The 19,602-nt window shown below is 43.6% G+C and overlaps 1 protein-coding gene across 2 annotated transcripts in view; it reads left to right on the top strand.

The window, feature by feature from the left end:
* Positions 1-1,723: 1,723 nt before the first annotated feature.
* The window catches only part of Nell1 (neural EGFL like 1), an 824,312-nt gene continuing 806,433 nt past the window's right edge, over positions 1,724-19,602 (top strand). For both annotated transcript variants that reach the window (XM_070032057.1, XM_070032056.1), the window contains exons 1-2: positions 1,724-1,927; positions 8,896-9,024. In XM_070032057.1, coding sequence (XP_069888158.1) covers positions 1,873-1,927; positions 8,896-9,024 — 184 coding nt within the window. In that variant the 5' untranslated portion in view covers positions 1,724-1,872. The remainder of the gene's footprint in view (positions 1,928-8,895; positions 9,025-19,602) is intronic.

Below are 19,602 nucleotides of genomic sequence, written 5' to 3'. Positions count from 1 at the left end.
GCAGAGACCAGAGGAGCGTATGAGTGAAACCTGTTTTAATAAACCAGGGCTCCTAATCTGGTGACTTTCATTGGGGCTCTAATCCGTCAAAAGCTGAGGGGAGGGGCGAGGGTGCAAAGAGTGAGAAATCCTCTTGAAGAGGATTTGGTTTCCAGGAAATAAAGGAGAGATGCTGAGGAGTTTGCTTTTTTCCTCTTTTGGATCCCCAGTGCGTCACAGGGGTGGAACAGGGGCCCTTGCGGCTTGGGCAGGGGGCGTGGGGCTCCTGTGGAGAGCATGCACAGCTAAGTAGCTGGCGAACTCTGCATCTCACAGCACTCATGTGGTTATTTATCAGAGGTGCTGTCACTTCTAGTTCCTTGACTCTACATTCTGGTTAATAATCATATCCTGGACGGATGTGGGACAGATAGGAAATAGGACAAGAGGTCTCCCACGAGCGAGGTCATTTTAGGACAGTCCTGGAAGGGCTAGCCTGGAGAATGGGGGAGACCTCCCCTCATCTACTCCTCCACAGGCTGAAAAGGAAACCTAGTTTCTCTCTCCACAGAACGCTTTTTGGGGTGAGAACCCCAGAGGAAAGGCACGCCCCCCCCCCCCCCCCGCCCCATGTGAGTATGAAGGGAGAGTGGTTTATTTTGAAAAAGCCATCCAGAAAGTCAAGCAAGGCGGGGGAGGGGGGAAGGGGGCGGGGGAAAGAGGGAGGGGGAAGGTTAAGAATTTCCCCTCTGTGGCAGCATTTGCCCTGCAGAGTGAGGTTTGCAAATAGATGTCCCAAACCTCCACGGCAGATCTCTCCATCTAGGAGCAACCCCCGCCCCCCAATACCCTCTCTTTAGGGACCTGCCTGGAGATCGCAGACAGCGAAGGTACGGGTGGCGAACCAGGGGCTCAGCCATCGTCCCTCCGGGGTCCCACCCCCCCGCTCGCCCCTCCCCACGTAGTTCCCAGAGCCAATCCCGAGTGACTGGTTTCCAAGGAGGGGCCGGGCACACTCGGGGCCGTCGCCTGGGACTGGGTTCCCGGAGGGTGGGGGGGGGAGAGAGAGAGAGAGAGAGAGAGAGAGAGAGAGAGAGAGAGAGAGAGAGAGAGAGAGAGAGAGAGAGAGAGAGAGAGAGAGAGAGAGAGAGAGAGAGAGAGAGAGAGAGAGAGAGAGAGAGAGAGAGAGAGAGAGAGAGCCCCCAACCCACCCACGAGGGCGCCGCGGCGTTTGGACTCGGCCGGGATGAACTGTGTTAACTTCAGCAGCCCCCGCGGCCGCGCAGAAGGCGGAGGCGGCGACCGTGGCGAGCACCGCTGTGCGCGGTTGGAGCGTGTGAAGCCTCTAGCCACCCCCCCACCCCCTTTCTCCCCCTCTCCCCCCCACTCATCTCGGGTCCCGGGACTCCCGCTCGGGTGCTCCGGGTGGCAGAAGCTGCCGTGGACTGCCTTCGGGTCCTCACAGCTCCAAGAGCGCAGCAAGAGAAGCCGATCGCTGCTCCCCCCCCCGCCCCGCGCCCCGCGCCACCCTCCTCTCCCCCCGCAGTGCCAAGGACAACCTGCCGGAGTGGCCGAGTCTCCTGCGCTCGGGAGCCGGCGAGCTCCATCCAGGGCGAGCGCAGCCGCAGCGGGAGCTGGGGGCCGGGGCCGGAGCCCGGTGGCCGCGGCGGCCGCCCGCGGCGGGGGGCGGGCTGGGGGCGGGGCGGCCGGGGTTGCCTTCCCGGGCGCAATCCCCAAGCGCAGCGCCCCGCGCGCAGCCGAGCCGCCTCCCCTGCCGCCCGCTAGCAAGTTTGGCGGCGGCGAGACCCGCGCGCGCCCCGGGATCCAGGCGCATTTTTTTTCCTTTCCCCCTGGCTTCGGCGAGCCCTGCTTGGCCGGGGACCCACGGGAGCGATGCCGATGGATGTGATTTTAGTTGTATGGCTGTGCGTGTGCATCGCCCGGACAGGTAAAGCCAGCTGGGGCGGATGGAGGGGTGAGCCCCGGGAAGCGGGGGGTGGGGGTGAGGGTTGGGGGATGGTGTGGGCACTGTGTGTGTGTGTGTGTGATCCCCCGCTCCCCCATCCCGATTGTACCTAGCACCCACCCTGACCATGGAGGGAGATGTGGAGGCGAGCTCCACGCTGACCTAAGGGAAGGGCGGTAGCGTGGATGGAGCCTTAAAAATCTTTCTGCCCGGTTTTGGGGTGAAAGGGCGAGAAGAGGAACTCCTGAGCTAGAAGATGCCCCAAGAAGTGTCTTCTTCTGCGGGGTGTTATGTGTGTGTGTTGGGGGTGCGGGGGGTGCGTGCGGTTCAAAGAGTGAAGGGCGCGGCCGTGCGGTCGCACCCTGGCTTTGGCTAGTAACCAGTTTCTGGGTTCCGGGGAGTCAAAACCCGCAGCGATCGCGAGCCTGGGGAACCTCACATCCACGAACTTGCAAGGCGTGGTGGACAGCGCTGTCCCCGGGCAGGGGCGAGGGGAGAAGGGCAGCCACGGGGGGGGGGGATGCATCCCGCGAAGGAGGCGCTTCCTGCCTCCGGGCGAGGCCGGGGCCCGGGAAAGGCAGGCGCAGCGCGGAGGACGGCTGCGGGGGGCCGGGGGGAGAGCCCCGGGATCCCGGGATTTCTTTCTGGTCCTTTTCTTAACTCTCCCCACTCCAGGAGTATTGTTGCTCCACCCGCTTCCCGCCCCTAGGGCTGAGCGAACAAGCTAGTTTATTCGGGGAGCAGGTGTGTGTGTGTGTGGAAATTGGAGCAGGCAAGACAACCTGGGAGATTTTCCTCAACCTCCAAGCCCAATTTTCCCCGGCTCTAATGGAAGATTGCTGGCTAGGGAGGAGGAGCAAGGCGAACGGGTGTAATTGTCTCAAGTCCGCAGTTCATTGTGAGGACTCCTTCCTTCCGCTTCCATCAGCTCCCCTTCTCCTAATCCTCCCGGGGAGACTGGCTTCTCCAAGGAGCTCCTTAGGAGTAGATGCTTAGAGATGACCGGGAGGTGGACCAGGGTAAGACATTGCCAGAGAAGGGCCTCCCGATGCAGGGGAGGGAGGAAGATTTTCAGTTATATAGCAGATATCCTCGGTCCTCCTTGGTGACTGACGTTGAACCCTGTAATGGACCTGTAGTCAATCTTTCTCCCTATACCTTGTCCCCTTACCAGCTTCTTTCCTTCCTTCTTTCCTTCCTTCCTTCCTTCTTTCATTTCTTCCTTCCTTCCTTCCTTCCTTCCTTCCTTCCTTCCTTCCTTCTCTTTTCTCTCTTTCCTCCTTTCTCTTTCTTCCTCTTTTCTTTCCCTCCCTCCCTTCCTCCCTCCCATCTTTCCTTCCTTCCTTCCTTCCTTCCTGTCTGTCTGTCTTCCTGTCTTCCTGTCTTTTCTAGAGGCATATTCTCCTTCAGGGCAGGGAACAAGTTGACCCTATGAGTGCTGAGCAGGGGCTCTGGCTTTGGTTGACTTAAAAGTTGCCCCTGTTTGTTACCCAGACACCAGTCTTTCGCAGTTTACCTGCTTGAGGATCTTACAGCTTCTAGACTGGCTCTTACCATTTCCCCAGAACTGAACCGGCAGCAGTTTTCCTTTGCTTCATCCAAGAGCATCAAGGAGACCATTTCTCCAGGAGCAAAAGAACCCCTAGTACCTTTCCTTCTCTCCACAGGAGCTCCCCTGGAGACAGAGAAGCAAAGATTCAGTGGAGTCTGGAATCGTTGCTTCTTAGAATCAGGTTTATCAGGAAAGGTTCTCTTTGAAAACTAAGAACACCCTGGAAGGATGAGGAAGATCAGGACACACGAGGCAGAGCCTTGTGGGAGAGAAATTTGATGGAAGTGGAGGCATTTTACATCCTCAGTACACATCACATTACCTGATATACATTGGTCTGCAGCCTTTGTGTTCATTACTGTTTTTAAAAGTTGCCCTAAGCATGCTCCCTTCTGGAGTAGACAGGGTTTCCAGGCATATTACTTATAGAGACTCTCTTTAAGAACACAGTCTTGTTGTCTCCCCCCCCCCCCCCCCGCAGCACCCTTTTCCATACATGCTGTGGAAATCTGGTTTTAGCGAAAGAGTCACATGTTTACTTTTGCATTCAACACACAGTTGAGAGTCCTACTTGGGAGTAACTTAGAGGTAAAGAGGACGTGACTTACTTGGCCCTTGACTACTGGGTATGTACATTTTGGCTGAAAGTCTGTTAGAGTTAGGAAAGGTTTTTGTTAACCAGTTTGACAGGAGGTATAGAGGTGGGATTTATAAAAAAAGTTTGGCTCAAGGAGATACAGAAGAAGGCAGGTGGGAATTAATTCTACAGATAGATGGTAGTGATTAGGAAAGGTGCTTCTCAGAAAGTGTTATTTCCAGTTGCGTCTTGAAGGCTTCAGGGGGTTAAAGTGGGAAAGCATTTGAGGCAGAGGAAAGAGCCGGCCAAAAGCCGAGAAGCAGGGAAGAATCTGACCCATTGTCCCTGGAGCCTGGGTTTCCATTCCACTAGATACTACTTCAGTACCTGATGCCACATATTTCTCCTACCAAGGAGACAGGGAGAAATTGTCTCTTAATTCATACCATTATAATTTCTTGTAGCTTGAAGGGGTAGGAGTGGTGGCTTTCTTGAGGGCATTCCCTTTAATTCTGCCCAGGAACCTTCCTCACATCACACATCTGTCTTCTTTAGGTAGTAAAGTCTGGCTGGTGATAAGTTTATCAGGATCCAAACAGCTGCTTGGAAAGTTTATTTGTCAAGTGAGACAATTGTCTGGGCTGTTAACAGTCCTAGATGAAATAAACATGTGGTTCACTTAGTGAGCTGCTTAGATATCACTGCCTTGTAGTGGAAATGAATAGATGATATCAGGCACATTTTAATTAAAGAAAGACTGCAGTGCAAAAGCAGTTACATATGAAAAGATCTAATGATAGGTGTTGTAAAGAGGCTCTGGTTCAGACCACTTGATTTGGAGTGCAAATTAGAGTTGGGCTAGGGGGCGCTGTTCTTCAGTTCTTGTTATTTCGGAGGAAAAAAAAATTAATCTGGGCATCACTTACAAATAAAAATTTCACCAGTTACAGTAAGAGCAGTAATGGCACAGTATGTTCATGAATTTTCTCCCATGGCTTGCAGATGTGAGGAATATGAACTCAAAGATGGTCCCTCCTTGCTATCCAGTTTGTTTTGCTCACTAGGGTAAAAGGTGAAGAAAGTAAGGGTCACATCAGGACCCCTGTGCCCAGTAAATGCCCTTTGCTGCCACCTACTGGAGAGATTTTTCTCCTTTTGAAGTAATTCTCAGGTGGTTCATTAATTACGTATTGAATAATGGAGCAGTGAATTTGAACCCCCAGTCTGTGACCCTATAAAACACTGGCTAACTAGGAACACACATAAAGCATATTGCTTAAGGATTGCTTTTAAGAATATTAGGAATGGATTAAGTGATCATGAAATTCTGTTGTTAAATGAGGTCCTAGAGAATGTTCAGCATCATTGTACTCTTCATGGACCAGGAAAACAGCAGCCACCATAGGCAATGAGCCAGACTAGATTTGAAGTGGGCCATTGGTTAGGAAGATTTTTTTTTCTGGAAGTCTAGATTCTGGGCAACAAAGGTGGACTGAGTGGGCTTTGGGCTCTAGCACTCTCCAAATAAGGCTGATGATTGGCTAGTAGTACAGCAGCAGCAACAGGAGGTGTCATGCTTTTGGAAGTTAAGGTAGAAGTTCTGAATGCCAAAGCTAGGCTTCAAGTGCCTCTGTGACATTGACAAGTTGCTTTCCAGGTTTTTAAAATATCTTCTCCCCAGGAGCTTTTCATCCTGTGAAATCTAATTCCGGGTTTCAGCCATTTGCAGAGCTGTTATGTCAAAAGTAGAAACATTAATATAGTTTCTTAGGAAAGGGCAGGAGCTCTATGCTTGGGCAAGAGACAGAAATATTAAAATAAAAGTGGATAGGTGCAGGTAGCTCATGCCTGCAGTCCTAGCTACTCAGGAGGCTAAGATCTGAGGATTGTGATTCAAAGTCAGCCCAGGCAGGAAAGTCTTATCTCCAATTAACCACCAGGAAACTGGAAGTAGCATTGTGGTAGAGTGCTAGCCTTGAGTGAAGCAGCTCAGGGACAGCACCTAGTCCCTGAGTTCAAGCCTCATGACTGACAGAAAAAAAAGCACAGAAAAAAAAAAAACAAAAAAAGCAAACGAAATAAAACTGAATGGAACCAACACTTGCCTAATACAACCTAAGGTTCAGAAGAGGTCACATAAATGCTGCCTTACTAATAGGTTTTCTGATTCCCTAAGCAGTATAGATCCTATTATTGACACAGCATATTCATCCTGAAGAAGACAGATTAATGGGGGAGAAGAAAACTGTATCCAGAAACCTAATTGATTTCTTTTCACCTGTTCTGTTTTGTGGGTTGTTTTAGTAAAGGAGCAGAACAGTTCTCAGCTGGGAGGGACAGCTATGTCTCTTGGATTTTCCAGAAGAGCTGAAGACTAGGGAGCTGGCATGATCTAGAGAACAAGTAAAGCAAACTCCAGCTGAGCATCAACGATGTGCCAGACTGCTCTGTTGGAGTGTTCATGTAGCTACCATTGAGATCTCCAGAGTCTGGGAGGAGGTATTATTATCTTCTTTTTATGGATGAGGAAACAGGCTTTGAGAAGTGGTTTTACTGATGGCACGTGCTTTGTAGAAAATGAGGTTTTTTGTGGTTGTTTTTTTTTAGTTTAGTGTTTCACAGTACTTTCTGGATCAAGGGTGTTCTTGTTTGGGGTAGGGATTCAATACACCGTTTCTTGTTCTCTCAGTTCTTTAGAATCTGCTTGGTTGCCTTTGAGGCTTGTTTCATTGCTAGGAAAATTTGGATATTTTTGCAATGAGAATCATGGTGAGACTTTGCATGGACTGTTACTGCAACAGTGTTGCATAGCCAGACAGAAAATTCTGCCTGGAAACAAAAATTATTTATTGTGGTATACATGGCTGTAAGTTGGTCTGGTGTTGACTTACCTGGTCAGGTTTGGCTGAGCTCTGTTCTCAGTTAAATAGGGTTCTACTCCAGTGGCCTTTTGGATTAGTAGGCTTGCAGGACCATGTCCTGCAAGGTGCAGAAGAACAAGACAATCAGTCCTACCTCTCAATAATAGTCAAGCCTCAGCTTGTGTAATGTCGCTAACATCCCAGTGGTCCAGACAGGTACATGGCTAAGCTCAAAGTCAAGGGATGGAAAGGAATCTTCTAATTCTAGTGAAAGGAACTGCAAAGCACGGGAACTGGGTATGGGAGGGGCAAAGATTTGAGGCCAATAATTCAGCCGACCATAGTCCTATGAAAATTTCCTTGGCCTTTATGCCATCTGGTCTTTTCATGGCATCCCCAAATGTGCATATTGCTCTGAGGTTATTGTTCCCAAATTGACAATCATTCACCCACTAATCATGTAATTAATCAAGCCCTAAATTAAAAGCCTATACTATGTCAGGATCTGTGCAGTGCACTGGGACTATAGGAATGCATGCTTCCTTTTTGTGTCCAGCCACTTTCAAAATTCCTAGAATGAAGGTCTTTGGAGATCATCCTTGATTTAATTTCTGCCATATAGGTACAGAACACTATAGATCAAATTGAAATATTAGTTCCTTTCCTGTCTTTTCAAGGTGATCACAGAGCTGCTGGCATCTGAGCTCACTTGGAGAAAAGCATCACAAGTCTAAACAACAGGTTCCTATGTCTATACTTGGGATGACAGAAGACTGCCCAGCTCAGTCCTCCTTTTCACTCTGTATGCAGGATAGCAATAGCAGTCAGGTGGAAGGCAAAGTTAGATTATATTTAATCAGGAAAACAGTATCTCCCTTGTCCCTTCCTCTTAAACATAATACTTAAAATCTTGCAAAGATTAGAAATAGAATAATATCCAAGCTCCTTACATTGGGTCACAAGATGGCTCTAGGTAAATAGATTGCATATTGGTCGTATACTTACACTTCAGTTCAAGAAATAAGAAGAAGCTTGACAAAAACAAAGAAGGCAGCTACAGGCATGGTGCCTTCATTTTAACCTATTTTCGGCCTTGGCAATGACAGGTTTCAGCTGACCAATCTACCTGACCAACCTTGTGCGGACAGGACCCTCAATTGTGGCAGCAGCTTTGGTTTCCTACCAGGAAAAGAGGAAGGATGGGGTAGATTTTCCTCCTCTCATCTGTAGAGCTTGGGGGGGGGGAGGAGAGGCTAGGAGGACAGGTGAGGTGATGGTACCTCATGATGTCCTGATGAATATTCACTTAGTCTCTGTGGGACAAATTGGGTGCAAACTCTCTGAATCCTGCCTCAGAGACTGCATTACCATCACGTGAAAGTTGACAGCTGTTGCTGATTAAAACAGCTCCAACTGCGCAATCAGAATTGCACTATTGAGATGCTGAGTCGAGGGAGATAGAGCCTTTATGAAGGGCTTAAACACAGTCCCTTGGATGATCTATAGCTTTATTACACACACACACACACACACACACACACACACACACACACACACACACACACACACACACACACACACACACACACACACACACACACACACACACACACACACACACACACACACACACACACACACACACACACACACACACACACACCCCATTGGGAATCATGAGTGAATCGTTCTGGAATTTGCCTGTCTCAGACAAGGGAGTTTGGATGAGGAATTATTCATCCGTAATGGGGAAAGGGGCTGGAGAAAGTGCAAAGAAAGTTCATTCTCAGTAGGGTGATAAAACAGAGTTGCTTTCCTTTTCTCTTGTAGGAGAAAAGTCTCCCAAATACTCATCACTGGCTTTCCTGTACCCCTTGTACTCCCTGCCTGAGTAATCTATGTTTCGTATTGCAGCTTGAAATCTGCTATTTAAGGCAACATGCTCTTTGTTTCTTTCCAGTGGTGGGCTTTGGGATGGACCCTGACCTTCAGATGGACATCATTAGTGAGCTTGACCTTGTGAACACCACCTTCGGAGTCACTCAGGTGTCTGGATTGCACAATGCCAGCAAAGCATTTTTATTTCAAGGTAAAGACACTTCCCCTTTGCATGGGAACAGAGGCTAAGAGGAGGGTTTGCCTGGGGAAAGTTTATCTGGTCTGTATATGGGGATCAGGGTTGCTATTTTTTCTTATTGCCTGAAGAGCATTAACATATGCAAGGAGTGTTCTGAAGGTAGGAGGAGGCACTAGGGGGCGTGGTAGTAAAATATTTGGTTTGGCAGTGAAATGTTCTCCTGAGGATTTTGGTGGGGCACCCATAGTGGAATGTATTAACAAAACTCTTGAATGCCATTGGCTAGTCATATTTTTTACAGGATATTTCCCTTACTACATCTCTATTTTTACCTCTACCTTCTCTGTCTCTTACCTAATGAAGAGACCATGTGTACAGAGATGTCTATGGCTGCATTCTCTTTGGAAACTTGACTACAGTTCAGTTAAGCATCCAAGAGGCACTTTATAAAGGCAGCACAGGATGGTTATTAAAGCATGGGTCCAAATGCTAGTCGTGCTACTGGCTTTAGACTTTGGGCAGAAATTTAGCTTGTCTTCTCATATAAAATAGTAGACCCCTGTTTTGTTTGCATGTATGAAAACAGAATGATAAGGCTGGCTGAAGTTGTGTTGGGAAAGGAGGAGCTAAGGGAGAGACTGATTGTGTGAGATTGACACTGGGATATGTTATGGACATATATGGATATGTCACAGTAAAAGTCCCCATACTGCTAATGTATACAAATAAAAATTAATAAAAAAGAAATACATAACAATGACTATCTGTACAGAAAGAAGGAAGACACAAGTAGAGAGAAAAGATGGGGTAAATTATATTCCTTTGGACATATTTCAAAATTTTTCCAGGTCAGGTGCCAGTAGGCTCATGCCTGTAATCCTAGCTACTCAGGGAGGTTGAGATCTGAGGATTGCTGTTTGAAGCCAGCATGGGCAGGAAAGTCTGTAGGACTCTTACTTCCAATTTAACCCCCAGAAAACTGCAAGTATCACTGTTGCTCAAAGTGGTAGAACACAAATCTTGAGCAAAAGAGATCAAGGGCAGCACCCAGGCCCTGAGTTCAAGGCTCACAACTGACAAAAATAAGACTTTTAGCCATATTTTTTACTCATTCCTAAAATAAAAAACCAAATATTTAGACTTCAATAAATAAATAAATAAAATAATAGGTCATTATAACAGCTACCTCTTGGGGATATACAGCAGTATCTATTTGTAGCAAGTGCTCACTGAGTACTAGTTATTGCTTTGGAATTCCTTCTATGTACTGCACAGTGTGTGAATAGTAGGGTTATCAGTAAGAGTATATAAGACAGATTCAGTCCCTGCTCTAAAATCTAATGAAGGGCACAGCAAATTACACAAGTCATTATTAAATTAAAATGTCGATAATCACATTGAAGGGGATGTATAGGCTGTCAAACAAGAACAATACAGGCAGGTCTGATTCAATTGGAGTAGGAGATGGTGGTAGGCAGAGAAAGGCCACCTTGAGAAAATGGTATGTCAGCAGACTTGAAGAATGAATAGAAGCTTCGTGTTGGAAGGAGTCAGAGCATTTTAGGTAGAGGCAACAGAATACAGAGGTTATAAGCAGAAACCAACACAATGAGGTCTAACATACGTGAGGGTTGATGAGTGCCTGAACATGTAGGCAGGCAGTAGGTTACAGCGGACACAGTAGTCAGAGTTGATATTTTGCTCATATGCCTGGGTTTGTCTGGACTAGTGCTTTATGGCCAGTGTCCATTATGGTATGCAGGAAGCCATATTAATGGTTGTATATTTTAATCTCAAAGTAGTTGGGGACTTTTTGTAGAGATTAAAGTTGGATGGGAACTTATCAGATATGATAGTAAGGTGGCTTGGATATTTCTGTATCAACAGGAAGGCCTTTTGTGAAAAAAAAACAGAAGGGTTATTATTTTTTTTGTTTTGTTTTGTTTTTGGTCCAGTCGTGGGGCCTGAACTCTGGGCCTGGGCGCTGTCCCTCAGCTCTTCAGCTCAAGACTAGCGCTCTACCACTTGAGCCACAGCGCCACTTCCGGCTTTTTTCTTTTTGCTTATGTGATGCTGAGGAATCGAACCCAGGGCCTCAGGCATGCAAGGCAAGCGCTCTACCACTGAGCCACCTTCCCAGCCCCCAGAAGGGTTATTTTAACATGAGTGGGTCAACATTGTATAATGAGATTTACATATGAAGTCCTGTTCCCGCTCTGCTCATCAATCATTCATTCCCCACTATTCTTTGTAGTTTATATTTTGGCAACTGCTTCTGCTATGGCTGCCAGACTGCAATAACTTGGAGGGACTTTTGGCTTCAGTTTTTGGGAAGAATAATTTCATTTTGGGAATTTGAGGCAGCCTTTCCCTGTATTCTTCTCTCTTATGATTATATTGTACACAAGATAATTGTGCCCAAGATTATCTTTTATCCAAGATAAAAATCCTCCTATCTTAACATCTAAAATTTGATTGTATGCACAATTCCTTTTGCCCTGAAGGTGTCAGATCTATAGGTTCTAGTAATAAACCCAGGGACATCTTTGGGGGAACCATTATTTTGCTTATCACAATGTATACTCCAATCCCCCAAAGATTCATGCCTGTCCCACTTGCAAAATATATTCACTCTAATACCAATAACTTAAAAAAATCTTCATTATTATATTATTAACTCAAATCCAAAATCTCTTTTTATCAGCTGATAAGTTCCAAATTACATCATCTAAAGACTTTAAACCAGGCATGTTCAAGACCCATATGAAGGTAAAAGTACCTTTCCTTTGTAGATCCGTGAGGAAACAAACAAAAAATAAGTACTCTGCTTCCAAAATACAATATGCAGGAACAGGTATAGACTACCACTGGTAGACATTTCTGTTTGAAGTGGGAAGAAATGGGAAGAAGAAAGGGTTACCAATCCCAGATAATTTTGAAGTACTGCAAACACTATTGAGGTTCAGAGTTTAGAATTAACTCTTTGCTTTCTGTGATGGTGGGGCATTCCTGAGAGATATATCTTCTGCATGAAGGATAGGGTGTGTTTCTTGAGTAGTTTTATCAGTCTGATTTCTGCCAGAAAAATTTCAGAGGTTGTCAGTCTTCTTTTATTTTGTTCTTTTCCTCTTCTCTTTAGTTCAAATGGGCATTGTTTCTGTTTCTATAAAATTCTCAAGAATATGCGGGGCTGGGAAGGTGGCTCAGTGGTAGAGCGCATGCCTTGCATGCCAGAGGCCCTGGGTTCGATTCCTCAGCACCACATAAGCAAAAAGAAAAAAGCCGGAAGTGGCGCTGTGGCTCAAGTGGTAGAGCACTAGCCTTGAGCTGAAGAGCTGAGGGACAGCGCCCAGGCCCAGAGTTCAGGCCCCATGACCGGACCCAAAAAAAAAAAATTCTCAAGAATATGATTAATTTAGATAGGATCTCACTTTGTGACCCAGGTTAGCCTTGAATCTCCCAAGGGTTTACAGATGTGAACTACCATATCAGGATTCAAGTATTTTGTTGTTGTTGTGGTACTGGGATTTGATTGACTGTTTTTGATGAAATGCTAGTGATTGTGAATTTTTCCTTGTTTGATATTAGGTTTTTCTTTTGGTATTTCTATTCATTATTTTTTAAAAAATATTGTTATTATAAAGGTGAAATACAAAGATGTTACAGTTACATGTCAGGTTAAGAGCACATTTCTTTCTTTTTTTTTTTTTTTTTTTTTTTGGGTCCAGTTGTGGGGCCTGAACTCTGGGCCTGGGCACTGTCCCTCAGCTCTTCAGCTCAAGGCTAGCTCTCTACCACTTGAGCCACATTGCCACTTCTGGCTTTTTTCTTATGTGGTGCTGAGGAATCGAACCCAGGGCCTCGAGCATGCAAGGCAAGTGCTCTACCACTGAGCCACCTTCCCAGCCCCAAGAGCACATTTCTTTTTGGGCAATGTCATCCCTTCCCTCACTCTTTCAGTTAAAAAAAAATTCATTGTTCTTGAAGTTTGTTGTAGCACAAGTTAAGTCATTAGGAAACAATCCTGTCCTTTTAGATGCTATTTTTAAGGAATGTGGAAGGGCTCAGAAAAGAACTAGTTCCAATAACAAAGTAGAGCTAAATTTTTCCCTCACTGAGGCAAGAGCTTTTGGTATACTGGACTCAATGTCCCACGAATCATAAGGTTTCCATGTGACTACCAAAAGGGATATCATTTGCTCCTGAGGGTTTACTGAACACTGTTTCCTTTTGTGTGTTCCTAGTCTATGCTTGGGTGGTTTTCTCAAATACTTGCACTGATCACAGGTTCTGTTGAGTGAAGATCTTAGGGGAGATTCTAACTTCTTCATTTGTCTTATAATCTCCTTTGATGCACTTTGTTCTGTGAAATTCAAGTGCCCCAGCCTCTCTAGACATTCAGCATAGAGATGTCTGGACTCTTCCTGCATCTCCTCCTCTCTAGAGCCATCAGCTATCGCAATTCTAGGACTCACCTCTTTTGGATATTATGTCTCAATTACTACTACCTTTCATTGATTGCTGTCTAGTGCAAGAAAAGGGCAAACCATCATGTTAAATCCAAGTTTAAATTAGTGAAAGTTATATAAAATTAGAAATTTATTTTTTCAGCTATACTCGTAGCTTTTTGATGTCTTTATTTGTTATATGTGACTGGAGTTTAGCTTCCTGGATAGTTCAGGTCTAGAGAGGCTCAGAGATTTCAATTTTTCATCACATCTCAGTTATTATGAACAGACTGTAAGACCTTGGCTTTCAAAATTAATATGTGAGAGCAACTAACAAGATATATATATATATATATAAGTACAAGATATGTATATACATATAATATATATTAGTACTTACTATATATGGTTGTGGTGAAGATTAGATGAGTATGTAATATAATACATAACAGTGCTTATATATAATATAATATAAAATATACATGTGATATACAATAGTTCTTATTATATATAGTTGTAGTGGAGATGGGATGAGTCAATACAAATATGGTGCTCAAACTGTTTTTGGTATTTGGTGAGCACCCATTAAATATAAATCAACATATTTTGAAGTAATAGGATATTGCTTTGGCTTTTTAAAAAATCACATGTTATCATTTGCTTTGTAGCTTACTAATGGCCAAATTTAACATGCCCAGGTAGATTAGGATGATGAGAAAAGCAGGTCATGGAGGAGCAGAAGGTTAAGGCACAGTACTTTATGTATTAATCTATTTTACCTTCACTTTATCCATAAAAGTAGGAATCATTTTTATATTATTATTATTTTTAATAATACACTATACATAGTTTTTCTTCACTTGCCAGTAGTGGGGCTGGAACACTTAGCTTTAGTTTTAGCTTTTTGGCTCAAGATTGGCACTTTACTACTTTTTGGTGATTAATTGGAGATAAGAATCTCATGAACTTTCCTGCCTGGGCTGGCTTTGCTCCTGGATCCTGAGATCTCAGCCTCTGAAGTAGCAGAGGGTCACAGACATGGGTCATAAGCACCCAGGCTCTATTATGTCTTCTTATCAGTAAGTATAAGTACTTTGAGACAGTATTGCAGTACCAGTTCTGTCTCCTCAATGCCTTTAGACTCGCTGTTCTTATCTGGGAAGAAGAGGAATGCGCATGCAAAATTTAGCAATTAAATTGCAAGGGATGAGAAAGCACTTTTAAAGTGTAGAGAATGAACAATAAGTTAATTATTATTTCTTTCATTTATTTCTATTTCTTCTCATGTTTCATCATCTCCTGTCCTGCTATGAGTTGCTCCAAGTTTGGGGAATGCAAGCCTTCATTTCAGTGCTAGCTGATTGATACTGATAAATTTAAGGAGAAAGCTCCTGTAAGCCAAAGCACTCTGACAGTACCACCTTCAAAGCCCCATAGGACTTACTTCAGGACTAGCCAGCTTTTTAGTTATCTGTGTCACCTTATCTTTGGGTACTACAAAGACCTTCTTTTGCTTGAAAAGAAATTAGTACGGGGTAGGGGAGGGAGGGAGATATCTGATGATGGATGGGGGAGGATAGGAGAATGGGTAAGAATGGCATAGATTTGTTCTAAGCTGAAAAACAGCAAAGCCCCCAAACAATAAAACACTGGGGTCAGTGTCTCATGCCTGTAATTTTAGCTACTCAGGAGGTTGAGATCTGAGGGTCATAGTTTGAAGCCAGCCTAAGTAGGAAAGTCCATGAGACGCTTTTCTCCAATTAATCACCATAAAACCAGAAGTGGAGCTATGGTTTAAGTGGTAGAGTGCTAGCTTTGAGTGAAAGAAAAAAGGCTTAAGAGACAATGCTCAGGCCCTGAGTGGAGTGGAACTCAAAGGAAGATCTGAGCAGAAGGTTTCCCTTGGTGTTTCATTGATAAAAGTGAATTGGAATATGCATGAATTCAAACATGTTGCTTTTTATTCCTGCTAGGAAAATTGCTTCTCCCCCCCCAAAAAAAGCAGTTCTGTTTTAGAAGAGTTTCTAAAGAAAGGATAGATACTATCTTTCTAGAATCTTGTTTTGTATGACAAAGGAGAATAATGACTAATATTAGTAGGCTGCTTTGAGAGGAAGATTTCAGTCATCTGTACCTCTATGCAGTCTTGGCTTTGAGCTAGATTTGTGGAAGACACAAAGTGTTTCAGGCAGCGATCATGGTCTCAGCCAGGCTAATGGCCTAGGAGGGCAGACACTACATAACAACTTTTGATACTTCAGTGCAGAGAAGAGAACCAGCATGCAATCAGGTGTGGATAAAGTCCTGAGAAAATGGAAAAGAGAAATTACTTCGATGGGAAGGAGACTTTTGGGAGAGGTGACACCTTAGCCAGACTTGCAGAGATAGGAAGTAAATATGTAGCTTGTGTTTCACAGAAGCACTGTTCATGTATAATCATGTTCACAAAACAGTGTTGAAGGAATAAGCTATAGTCCTTAATGCTTAGAGAATCTGAGTGAGATGGAGTTACCCAAAGGGTTTGTTTAATGTCGATCTTCCAGATTTCTTGCCACCCACTATTGCCCAAGTCTGAATTGTTTTTTCTGTTGATTGGATGCGCCTAGTCACTAATTGCCTCTGGGAGCATTTACAAGTCAACCTCACTTTGAGTGGGTTGATTTAGTATAACTTTGCATTTAATCAATTAGTGGAGTGATTCAATTCACATACCAGTGTCTCCCAAATATAGGTATTTTTGCTCTTGCCAAATAAAACCTCAAGCAAGCTGTGAGTGGGGTTTCAAATCCCTCTCTGGGGCAAATTAACACCTGCACTGGCTTATTTGAGAAAATTGTTAAATGGCAATGTGACTAAATGTATAGCAGAGCAAATAAACTCTGCATTTATTCCCCAGATCTGCATCGTTCCAACATCTACACTGAATCCCGATCTCTCAGTCATGCTTCACCTTCTATTAAATAGCACAATAAGCAAAGCAGAGATACAGAGAGAGAAAAAACAAAGTGATAAGAATTGATGACTTTTAGAAACTGTTGGAATTAATTTCATTCAAGAAATGGAAACATGAGGGTTTTTGTCGTTATTGCTGTGCTGTTGTTGCTGATAGTGGTATTTGGGTTTGTTTTGGTGTTTTTAGGAAGGTTAAAAAGAGGATGCAAGAAAGGAGGGCAGAAGGTGAACAAATAGTAGTCAGTATATACTATGTGGAAAATGACCTATGTCACTTATAGGTAGGGATGGGATGGGGAAATGGGTAAAGCAAAAACAGGAGTGTCATTGTTCAAAAAACTCTAAATGTACTCATTACCTGACTTATGAAATGGTAACCCCTCTGTACAATACCTTAATAATAACAATAAAATTATTTTAATGTTACCATTAAAAAAAAAGAAACTGTTGGTTGCATGAGTCAATTCTGCATGAATAAACTGATCTTGGGAAAATGACTCAACTTCAACAGAACTTGTTTCCTCTTTTGGCATTGAGTAATATTGGTAATGTTTCATGCAAGACACTTTTTAAGGATGGACTTAGATAACATAGTTTGTTGTTTGTGTGTTAGTTGATATTATCTTTAAGAGTATTTGTTAGAAAATGTGCATCTTCCATTGCATAGATAGGTGGTGTCTATTATGTTCTAAGCTTTTTTTTTTTCTTTTTTTTTTGGTCTGTCAAGGGTCTTGAACTCTGGGCCTGGGCACTGTTCCTGAGCTCTTCAGCTCAAGGCTAGCACTCTACCACTTGAGCCACAGCGCCACTACTAGTTTTCTGGTGATTAATTGGAAATAAGAGTCTCACAGGCTTTCCTGCCTGGGCTGGCTTTGAATCTCGATCCTCAGATCTCAGCCTCCTGAGTAGCTAGGATTACAGGTGTGAGCCACCAGCACCTGGCTAGCTAGGCTTTCTTTAAAGCACAATATTATAATGAAGAATTAAGAAAAACATAACAATAAAGTATGTATAAAGTATGCTTCATTTAGATAATTAAAAATTTCATATATTTTAACTCAGGAAAATAGTTTTGTCTCAAAGAATACACACACACACACACACACACACACACACACACACACACACACACATATTTGCAGTTACCTGCTGTTCTTAAGTTCTAATTAGAATGGATAACTATCTGAACTGGATTCTTTTGAAGATATTCAAACTCAGGCCTTCATGCTAGTGCTCTACCACCTGAACTATGCCTCCAGTTGGGATTTTTTGCTGCATATTTTGGAGCTAGAATCTTTCACATTTTTCTGCCCAGGTTTCCTTTGAACTGAGATCCTGTGGATCTCAGCCACTTGAGTTAGAATTTTAGGCCAGAGCCACCAGTACTTGGCTGCATTTTTTTGAATAAAAAGTGATTCCAATGGTTACATTTAATCCATATTCATGCTTACAGTCTATTTGCAATAGCTAGTATATGTGGAGGACAGGCAGAAAAGGTCAAAAGCTATGTACATAGGACCATAGAAAATAACGAAAATAACGTTAAGTGAAATGAACCCCAAGATAGGGATATAAGTGTTTTTTTCCTTTCCTGCTATTTTTTCTAATGTATTTATAATGTACTCTGTGATTTTTTTTTTTGTTTCTTTGGTATGTTCTTCCCCCATAGTACAACCCCTGTTTTGACTGTATTTGATTCTGGTGTCCTGCATCTTGTATATACATTTATCTAATTTGGAGATGGGAAGAGAAATAACAAAATGCTTAAATAAGGATAGAGGTTGACCCATTGTAACAATGAGATGTTCAAGACACTATGTTGAAATGAACTCTACAACTTCTGTGGGGGAGAGGAGGCGAGAAGAGTGGAGTGGTGGGGAGGGAAGGGATGGTAGGGGAAAAACAAAGGAGGAGGTAACAATGCTCAAAAGGAAATGTACTCATTATCTTACTCATGTAACTGTAACCCCTCTCTGAACAGTATTTTTACAATAAAAACATATTAAGAAAATAAAAAGGCACATAAACCACCTCCTGTATGTGAACTATTTTCATCTTCATTATGTAGACAAGGAAAGGGATACCCTGAGAACTTGAGTAGCTTACCCATGACCATACATTTGTTGTAATGGACATAGGAGTTATACCAGTAGCCAGAGTCTGCAGTCTGTCTCTTACATTGGGACTGTTTTTCCTGCTTCATAAGAATGGAACTGAATAAGTGTGACATGATTGAGATAAAGCTTCTCTTAGGAGATACTGAGAGACTTCTGCCAAAATGCCTGGATAGGTATTTTATTCCAGCCAGGACAGATGATATTCTTAGCAGTGGTCAAATCCTATTTAGTAGAATTTTCGTGGTTTTCCACTTTGAATTGCCTACTGACTACTGAGAGGTGATCAGTTTGGCTGCTTGAAGAGCACATGCATGAATTACCTATGGAGCTACTTTTAAATAAGTATAAAATTAAAGTGCAGTTTCTGTGGCCAGAAGTTTTCCTTTATCCTTTTCTTTCTTTGTTATTTTTTTCCTTTTCTTTTTCCCTCCCCTCCCTTCTTCTTCCCTCTCTTCTCTTCCCCTCCTGTGGCATGTGCCATGTGTCATGACACCTAGTTTTTTATTAGTTGAATCTTGCTAACTTTTGCCAGTAGACTGGCATTGAACATCAATCCTCCTGATTTCCACTGGAGTGAGTAGCTACGAATTCAGGTGTGAACTATTGAGCCTGCTGACCAGGATTTTCTGTTTTGGTTCAAGGTTGGCCTCTATACCACTTGAGCCACTTCCATCTTTTGCCTAGCTACTTGGAGATAAGAATCTCACAGACTTTTCTGCTTGTGTTGGCTTTGAACCTTGATTCTCAACTCTCAATCTCCTAGCTGTGAACCACTGGCACCTGGCTTGACCAGGGTTTTCTTGAGTGCTTTGTGTCAGAATTATATTTCCAGTGACTGTGATGCTCTTTGATGAATTCCGTGATACTTAATTGGGATTAAAAACATTATTGGGACTAAATTCTTTCTGTGGGAACACATCCCTAAAATGAGAATGTAAATCAGTGGAAAAACTTGATATGCAAATATATTATTTAAATACAATTTTGAATGGATGCAGCCAATACATGAAGTGAAGCTGAGATCTAGGGACAAGCTTGGTTGGCTCCATCCTCACGCTGACAGCCTGTTAAAA

Source organism: Dipodomys merriami, unplaced genomic scaffold (assembly GCF_024711535.1).
Source record: "Dipodomys merriami isolate MVZ:Mamm:240054 unplaced genomic scaffold, mDipMer1.0.p SCAF_21, whole genome shotgun sequence".
NCBI classification, from domain to species: Eukaryota; Metazoa; Chordata; class Mammalia; order Rodentia; family Heteromyidae; genus Dipodomys; species Dipodomys merriami.
The sequence above is the reverse complement of the archived record's forward strand: the minus strand, read 5'-3'. Positions and strand labels throughout refer to the sequence as shown.